At 36.7% G+C, this 9953-nt stretch overlaps 1 protein-coding gene across 1 annotated transcript in view; it reads left to right on the forward strand.

Moving 5' to 3' along the window:
* Window positions 1-7578, forward strand: part of GRIK2 (glutamate ionotropic receptor kainate type subunit 2) — a 418771-nt gene extending 411193 nt beyond the window's left edge. The window contains exon 16 of the mRNA XM_075087352.1: window positions 2624-7578. Within this exon, the coding sequence (XP_074943453.1) occupies window positions 2624-2788 (165 nt within the window). The 3' untranslated portion in view covers window positions 2789-7578. The remainder of the gene's footprint in view (window positions 1-2623) is intronic.
* Window positions 7579-9953: the final 2375 nt, after the last annotated feature.

The raw sequence follows: 9953 nt of genomic DNA on the forward strand, positions 1-9953 counted from the left end.
AGTTCTGATGTTAAGCAACAGCACTTTCTTAAAAAAAGAGAAAGTCTAAGAGAACTGAATATTTTCTTTCAAAATACAGCTGGATAAGAAGGAGGTACAGTGTCCTCCTTACACAGTTCTAAACAAAGATACCTTAGGCGTGAAGATCTGACATATTACAGCTCAGACTATTCAATTAGAAACTTTAGCCACCTCATTCACACAATGAAAGCCATAAATTCTGTCTTGGATGTCAACCCAGTGTACCAGAACATTTTTGAAAGGGTTTGCTAATGAGTATCTATTGCAGAAATCGCTCCATGTAGGCAGCCAGAAATGACTGATTTTGTCCTGGACTTTGGCCTCTGAAGGACTTGTGGTTGACTGCACCAGAGATATATATACACCTTCCTCTCCTTTGGATACACAGTTAAACTTTTCTTAGTTGTAGGTGGCTAAACGCTTTCTATCACACCTTTATTTCAAACTCAGCAAGAGAAAGGAATATTTGAAAGGAAGAATATCATAGCCAGATTAAGATTACCCTTTCCTTCCCACCTGCCTATTCCCTTATTCAAGCAAAGGGTAAGAGAAGAGGGCATATCTTCTGGATTTGGGTGAACCCCCTGAGACAACTCATGTTTGTACTTTGTACTCTTTTACACTAAACAGATTTTTACATAAGCTTATTGAAGTCATCACTGAAACAGGAACTACCACTGAAGCCTTTCCTCTGCCACTGTGTGCTATAATCCCTATATATATAAAATCCCTAATCTACAGAACAGGGATTGATGATCTCCCTCTGTCCCTTTCTCCTGCTCTGCCTCTGTTAACTGCTTCCATGCAAAGTGGAACAGGACCAGTAGCTGGAAGCTTCAAGTTTTTTTACCTTGAAATCGTTTAATGCCTGTAGGTTACAGCCCTTTGCTGAGACACTGAAGCTTAAATCTCCTCTAGCAGAAGACACTGTTGAATTGACACTCTCAAATGTGTCTCACATTCAGCTCTAATCCTGTAGCTGATGAACGGTTACACAGAATAAAATTGTAATGTGTGCCATGTGTCCTTCTTCAGCAGTTGCCACTTTTTTTGAGGAACTTGATTTGTTAAATCCTTTGAGAGCACACCTACTGAATTGATGACCTTATGCTTGGAGAACTTGAGCGTGAATTCTGGTGGGATCCACAACTAGGCCAAACACCAATTTGTTTAGCAGAATTTCTACTGATTATGGACAAATGACAAACCTATAAAGTTTAATGTGGAAAACTGAGTGCCTTACTGCTCAGAGTGCCTTCAGCCCTGGAGGTTGGAAGCAGAATGCAGATTTTGATAAACACAGATTCAATTTAAGCTCCCAAAGAACTAGGTAAGGTGAGGTGCTTAAATGTTTTCTGGATCTAATCTCCAAACTCCAGGTTTGTATGAATAAAGGAAATGTAACTGTTTACAAATAAAGCAGAGTTCTTGATTGGGGAGATAAAGTAGACAATAATATTTTGACTGATGATCTACCACTAATCACACAAAATCAAACAATGATCAAGAGGTATTTACAGTAACTCCAGGTGCTTTGTCTTACCCCCCTCCCCGGACTGCAGATTAGTTATTAAGAAAGCAAAGGGCTAAATTATACCTCAAATTTGCTTTGGGTGAGAGAAATTGTCAGGGGCTTGTCTTAATATCTCAGACTCTGGAATGTGTTATTTAGTTAATACATTTCTCCACTGGAGAACATTTAAGTTAAACTATATGATAGGAGTGGTTGCTTCACAGACCCTAAAACTGAGATTCCTCTTCCTTAGTTCCACATTTCGTCTGTACTTCAGTCTCACACTGAGAAGAGGCTAATTGCTCATCACATTACTAGCAATGGAGAATTCAGTCAGAGTGAGGGAATAAGGGAGATTTTATTTTACCTTTGAAATGTCTTGCATTGTAAAATGGAAAAAGGGCTTTGAGGATCAGCTTTTGATGAAAACATGTTAATAAACTGTTTTTTGGATAATATGCTCTTCATAAAGATCAATGAAACTGAATAATTTTTTTCAAACATATACTCCACAAGTGTTAGTCGGTAGTGGCAGAAGTGTTTAGATACAGAAGATATTAAAAATAATGGAGTAGATATTTGTTTTCAGTAATGAGTCTGCATTTTAACAGTACTTAAACATTAATTTAGGAAACTTTCTACACTAAGGGTTGTTGTTTTGTTGAGGAACAGCTATTTAAATCATATAGACATTAAATGTATTATTTTGAAATACTGGCAAGGAGATTTTGCTGAATATTTGATATACATGTTACATTCAGATGCTACCCTCTAAGACTAAACTCTGTTAACAGAACATGTTTAAAATATTTTTGTGTGTCATAGGCATCCATAGTCAGTAGCTCCCAGATAAATAATTGTAGAGACAAGGTGATTTTTTCACTGAGTCATCACAGCTCGATAAGTCATTTTGATTATTATCTGATGTACATTTAAAAGAGAGCAATTTTTATGAACTCTAGGCTGAGACAAAGCAAACTTACAAGGCTGACAAGACTGTGCCAGTAGAGTGAATCTGCTTCCAGACATTGCAGCTGGACATTTCTTACAGATTTTATTTTTTTCTTCTTCCTCTATTTTCCTCTGTAGAGGTCCTTCTGTAGTGCCATGGTAGAGGAGCTAAGGATGTCTCTGAAGTGTCAGCGTCGATTAAAACACAAGCCACAGGCCCCCGTTATTGTGAAAACAGAAGAAGTTATCAACATGCACACATTTAACGACAGAAGGTTGCCAGGTAAAGAAACCATGGCATAAAGCTGGGAAGCCAAATACCCCAAGCACAAACTGTCGTCTTTTTTTCCAAACAACCTTGCGAGAATGTTTCCTGTGGAAATATGCAACCTGTGCAAAATAAAATGAGTTACCTCATGCCGCTGTGTCTATGAACTACAGACTCTGTGATCTCAGCAGTTGCAATGGCCAGACTCGAATCACAAGCATCATGGATCAACCAAGTTATGCGGGGTTACACCGTTTGTCATGGGTTTCCACCATTCTGAATGAATGAATGTTCCATGTGAGTTTTGTGGCTGGTTTCAAATGCAGTCTCAGTGAGAAATTACAGGTTCCTTTTGAAGTTCAACGGTTGCCAGGAGATGGAGAATGAATGTCCAAGATACTAACAACGGAAGGAGTCTAGTAAAAGTAATATCTCAGAACTGTAGTGGAACAAGAAACCATATGTTCTTCTGAACTTCCAAGCATAGAAGAGTTGGTAACTGCTGGTAGACTGAAACTACCATCTGGACAGGTGATATGAGCTTCCTGCATGGGAGAAATGCTAAAGTGAAGAAACATGAATCCCATCAATAGAAAGATAAACATGAGGATGCTCACCTGCTTTTTGGACTGTCTGTGTCACTGAACTAAGTAAATAAATAATAAAATAAAATTTTAAAAAATCAGTAATTTACCTGGGCTGGAACTTTGATCTAAGAAAACAACAAAAAAATTTCCATAATTTTGTCCCAATTTTTAGATGAATGAAAATTTCTTTAGTACAAAGGAATGTATCTCACAACCTTTAGATATAAGCAATTACTTTTTTTTCTTTAATTGTGAAAAGAGGGAGGGGGGTGGGAAGCTGTGTATCTCACACATAGAGGGCTTGCATTTTAGCCTCAATGGGTTTTGAAACCCTTGTTCCTGCTACTAATTGAACTCAATGGAGCCTGTGCAATTCTCGCTAATATTGGAAGTGGGATGGGTCACCTAAAGGAAGTGAATGTGGAGAACTTTAAGGAGGACTGCATTTTTCAATACAGTCACAGTACTAAATGAACAAAATTCTTGAGCAGTTTTTTTTTTTAAAAAATGTTCAGGTTTATTTGTGGAAATGCAAGATTTCTATGAAAATAGTTTTTGTATGGAAATTTTTGTAATACTTTTTATCAACAAAATAAGAACATGTGTTTCTGTCAGGGGTGTGATGCCAAGCATGAATGGTAGTGCGTGTGCACCACCAACGTTTGGTGAAAACTATTTTTATCAAGAAAAAGGAATCTTAGAAGAGACATATTTTCAAGTTAGATAATATAAAAAATAGGTGCACTACCACCACTGCTTACCATGCTACACCCCTGGTTTCCACTAGGCTGATAACATACTGTCATGAACAATTGTGTGTAAATGGTAAAAGACACAGACCTCTTGACCACATTGTGATAACAGTTAAAGTGCACTCAGTTTGCTGTTTGAATCCAATGCACAAAATTAAAAAAAAAAAAAAGCATTAAAATTATGTCAGTTTTAGTTGTTTTATTTTTGCTGTGTGGTTTGAGCAACGTATGTACAGTACTTTGTGTCAGTACTGGTACTTAGCCTCAGCTTAGTGCCCTATCCTGCCAATTCTTGCCACTAAAAGTGTGTCCAGAGAGTTTTCTGGGATTTGTGAGAGAAGCATTGTGATAAGTTTTTGCAGGATCTGGCTCTTAGCTGCTTCAAAGCTAATTTATATCTTCTGTCTGTGGTGAGTTCCTGGACACAACATTTTGAAATAACTGCCCTACAGATGCTGAATCTTGCACCTCCGTCTACTGTAAATTTATTTGTATATCAATTTAAAAAATGTATAGGATGGGCTATGTAGGAATATTATGTCAACCAAAAGAGATTATGAAGATGGTCTTTATATGGAAAATAATTAATTTGGCTAATTAAAAAAAAATTAAATTATCATAGATAATTGGTCATTGGTGAGTAATGAGAAAATTTGTTTACTGGGATTTAATATAATCTTATCGTCATCTTTCTAGCACAGGATTATAAGATATATCATCCAACTGTAGAAATTATATCATGAAATCTGGGGGGAAGGGGGAGGTTTGTGTCTACTACCCAGTTCTCATAAATCTTCACAGAGATTGAGCTGGCCATTTCCATTGTGAATAGGGACTGAGAAAGCAAATTCTCTTATATTTGTGAGATTTTCATCCCAATTTCTGTGATAACAAAGAAGAGGTTGTCTTCGTCTGAAGCATAAATGAGATAAAAACACCTTCAGTAAAGATTCTGAAAAATATACTTATGTAATACATATTTAATTTTGAGTTAATTCTTTAAAATACAAAGGGAAAGCAAGCAACTGTCATACAACACAATGAAAACTCTCAATTACGATGGTTTGGAATGGAAAAAATAATTGGCTATTGCATTTGATTGATGATTTACAATAAAATTTGTAAAATCATGTAATAAAATGCTGTATTATATTCAAACAAACCTTTTTTTTCTCCATTAAGCTTGTTGAAATAAGCAGGAGTTCCATTCTCACCTTGATGCACATGACTAATTCTCATTAAGATTCATGTAAGCCAAAACAAGCGTAATTGCAGAATATGTCCCAAATATTTTATTGGGTCAAAATCCCCCAAGGAACAAGAATCCTAATGCAGATGTAGTGTGGCTTAATTAAGATTTCAGTGAGAATTTCAGCCTTCTATTATTAAGGGAAATATGCAAAGTAACTGGAGATTTGTATTTAAGATTGTGACTAGAAATGCATGGCTCCACAGATTCATAGTAGGATAATGGCTTTTTTTAAAAATTATACACTAATTCATACTGTTACTTTGTTGTGCACTAGTAATTATTTTTATACTTTTCACAGAAAATTAAGACATTTAATGAAAAATGACTAACAAAGAGTTGACCCCCAAAACAGTGGAAAACACTACTCGTTGTTTAATACCCCAAAAAGCTCAATAGTTCATTTTCCCTTCACTGTTATGAGAGAAGTCCTCTCTTCTGAAGAAAACTTCCTCATTTTGAAAGGCCTTTGAATGGCTTAGTCCCAAATGCTCACGTAGTATAAACGTCTGCAGTGTCATTAAAGTCAATGGAACTACACCAGCTAAAATCAAGTGAGTATCTGGCCCATGACGATTCAGAATCCGTATCTAACTGCTTTTTCTGGTTTCATGTAATAGCCCAATTAGTCTGTTGATTTCCCAGGACAGGGTGATGGGTGATTCTCTAACTGACCTTGAATGTCACTCTAGAGGAGACTTTTAAAGCAGTTATAGATTAGTTATATGGTGCTACCTGGTGGATGAAAATTGGAGGTAAAAACTGAGCAGGACCATTTTTTTTTACTATATCTGTTTCAAGGAAGGTAGAAGTCTATAACCTTTAAAGATACTCAAGATTTCAGTTGGATCTTTAGGTTGCCTCAGCATGGTTATATAGCAATAGATAACTACATGGGTATTACAGAATAAATGACCAAAAAAAAAAAACCAAACAAAAAAAAAACCCCAACCCTTTAGCTTTTCAAGAAATGTCGTTTGTGAAGAACTAGTAGTGAAAATTCTGAGCCAAATAGTTGAATGAAATCAAGAGATATGTGGTGTATATAGTAAATGAGGATTTAGCCCATTATAGACATCAGCAGGGTACTTAATAGTATTCTCCTATACAAATACAAACATATCCAGGGAGTATCTGGTAGTTTTTGGATGAGATATTATTTCTGAAGTTTCTATCTCAATTTTCAGTTGAAGAATTCAGTATAGGTTGAAAGAACCTGTTCTTCCCTGTTTATATTACTTGAGGCTCTGTGCAATAATCCTTCCTAGTTTCATCACAGAATCTTCCAAAAAAAACCCCAAATAACATTGTTTAACCCTACTACACGAGCTAGTTAATATTTCAGAATGGAAAAGGCATAATTTATGAAGAAAAAACTCCACCTAAATCCAAAGCCTCAAATAGAAGTAGGAGAAATGAGCTGATATTCTACACAATCAAAATGTTTTCAGAGAAAAGGAGTCTTGAGCAGAGTTATCAGCATACAAAGAGGTAAAAGACAATGCTACAACCTAATTTTTGTATTATTATTATTATTATTATTATATTAAGGATATTAGAAAAATATTTAAAGTACTTTAGACACAACTTCACTCTAGTCTCCAAATATCCTAGAGTCTCCAAATACCTCAAAAATCACAAAATATGATTGAAATGTTGACTAATTTGAAAGCAGTGTCAAAACTCCTACTTCAGAGAAATCAGGATTTTGTCCAATACATTCCCAAATGTGTACTGATACAATATTAAAGGCAAAATAAGATACCAGCCTGCATTTAGGTGTACAGGAGCAATTGTGCTTTTTGTCATATTTTAAAAGATGTGTACGAAAAGAAGGGGTCACTGAGGTTGACTCGTCAGACATCCAAGACCATTGCTTTCCAACCTCAGATATGTTAGTCTCCTGTTCCCTTCCAGTCTTGCCTCTTTGCCTTCCTACAAGCACCTCTGACACTTTCAAATTTCTTTTCAAAACCTTTTTCTTCTGGCTTTCCTATAAAATGTAGTTCTAATTAAAAATAAAGTTACTCAAACACCTCATCTCCCCAGTTTGTATCCACCAAGATAAACACGCTAGCTTTTCATGTGACTGTAATCTAATTGTCCTTCTCTTCATTTACTACCCCTCTCTGTCCCCTGCCTGTGTTATCTCCTCCTGTTGTTCTTGTACTTGCCTAGACTGTAAGCTCTTAGGGGGCAGGGAATCTGTCTTTGATTTGTTCTATGTAGCACCATGAACTATGGAGCTATATAAATAATAAAAAAGTAGATCTTCTTAAATGATGTTTGAAGTAATAGTGATCTGATTGACTGCCAGTCTAGTAATATATTGTTTTAGGTCATTGCCTGAAATCCTAATCACTACAGCAATAGAATAATCAAAAAATAAAAATAATAAAACCAACACAAAGGAGCTATCACACTGATTCATCTTACTGGAAATTTCCCTATGTGGTCAGGGTATAGAACACCATGTTCACATATTTCTATAAATGTTTTAATAGGAAATCAGCTACATTAAAAATGGAAAAACATGAAGTGTTATATGGAGGATGAGCTTTGCAAAAGAGAACTTTTAATTGGTTTAAGCTTGGAAAAGCTATGATTAAGCAGTTTGTTAATTTGAACAACAGGCACCTTGCCTTCCTTCATTGTATCTGCCCACTTAGATCAACAAGTTTCTCATTGTCAAAATCTATGCTAATCCTGTTTTATTATTTTACGAACATCACTAGACATCTTCTATGAATGATAATTTTAATTAAAACTAAAAAAATACTTCCTCTTGTTCATATCGAACAACACTAGCTTTCTATGACTGCTGAAATGACAGAATTGTGGGAATTTGAGAAAAATGTTAACTTGAGATAAATGAAAAGAAGCAGTGCATCTGATCTTGAGGACAAACATATCATCATTCTCTTTTATCTGTTTCTTCTTCAAGGAATGCCACTCTGTAACGATGAACTTTATTTTTCCAAATATTGAAGTGTACACTGGAAATTATACATCGATAAGTCTTTCAAGAATTCTCAGAGCCAAGAGAATGCATTTGTTTTCTTGTCATATAACCTATGCCTAGTTTTTCCAGCTACTTAGGGAATCTAACATGAGCTAAAAATAATGGAAAGATCTTAGAGTTCCTTCTTTGCCGTGACTGTAGGAGTTTTGCTTGGAGGAAATAAGAGACTCAGTCCTACATTAAAATTACCTGAAAAATTATATGAAAACATTGAAGATTGATAAAGGTTTGAACTATTGATAATGTTCCTTGGGCTACATCGTCTATCACAGATCAAATTTGTAGAGATTTGGTTTTGAAGGTTATGATAGATTTATGCCAAAGGTTGTCTCTTGCCAGTCTCCCACAAGACAGCTGCTGGCTGTTAAGCCCAGGGAATGGAAAGCAACCTAATATAGTGATGGTAACCATATCATTCTCTTTATGCTTTAACTATGCTAAATGGCTGGGCGATTTAGCCTCAGGCAGACCAACAGAAATTTCTGATATGTACATCTGCTATCCCATTCTATGCTTTAATGCCTATGTTAAAAATGTTCATTTGTGTTAAGTAAAAATTACTTGTGGCTTATCATAGAGGCATCTCTTAAAGAACCTTAGACTCACAAAATCACAGAATCATTGAGGTTTTGAATCGCTGAGTTTAGTGAATTACCCAGATGGAAGGGTCTTCTGCACACTGTTGAGTCCAATGTCCCTGTTCAAAGCAAGAGCAGGATCAACTAAAGATTGCCCAGGGTGTTGTCCAGTCAGGTTTTAAATACTTCCGAGGATGAAGACTCCACAACATCTCTGTTTCCAGTGTTCAGTTATACTTCCAGTGGAAAAGATATTTTTCCCTTCACATTTAAAGGTAATTTCTTGCATTTCAGTTTGTGCTCACAGTTTATCATCTCACTGGACACCACTGAGAGTCTGGCTCCATCTTTCCTCCATCAGATTCTGCTGAGCCTTCTATTCTCCAGGCTGAGAAGTCCAGGAGTCTCAGCATCTCCCTATATGACAAGTGCTCAATCCCTTAATTATCTTTGTGGCCCTTTGCTGGGGGCCATACTCACTCTGTTATGTCCCTGTCTCTCTTGTACTGGGGACCCCAGAACTAGACCCAGAACTCTAGATGTGTCTTACCAGTGCTGAGTAGAGGAAAAGGATTCCTTCCTTGGCCTGTTAGCATTGGGCTTCCTACTGCAGCCAAGGGTTCTGTTGCTCTTCTTAGTTGCAAGGGCACATTGCTGGTTCATGTTCAGTTTGTTGTCCACCAGGACTCCCAGATCCTCTCTGCAAAGCTGCTTTCTAGTTGGTTGGCCCCTGGCCTGGGCTGCTGAATGGAGTTATTCTTCGCCAGGTGCAGAACATGTAATTTCTCTTTGTTCAACTCCATGTAATTCATGTTGGCCTATCTCTCCAGCTTGTTGAGGTCCCTCCAAATAGCAGCACAAACATCTGCTTTCTCAACCACTCCTCCTTTGAGTAATATGCATACTTGCTGAGGACGCCCTCTGCCCCATCACACAGGTCATCAATGAAGATATTGAACAGTACGAGACCCAGTATTGACCCTTTGGGTACCTCACTTGTTACTCGCCTGTG

This window comes from Phalacrocorax aristotelis, chromosome 3 (assembly GCF_949628215.1).
Source record: "Phalacrocorax aristotelis chromosome 3, bGulAri2.1, whole genome shotgun sequence".
NCBI classification, from domain to species: Eukaryota; Metazoa; Chordata; class Aves; order Suliformes; family Phalacrocoracidae; genus Phalacrocorax; species Phalacrocorax aristotelis.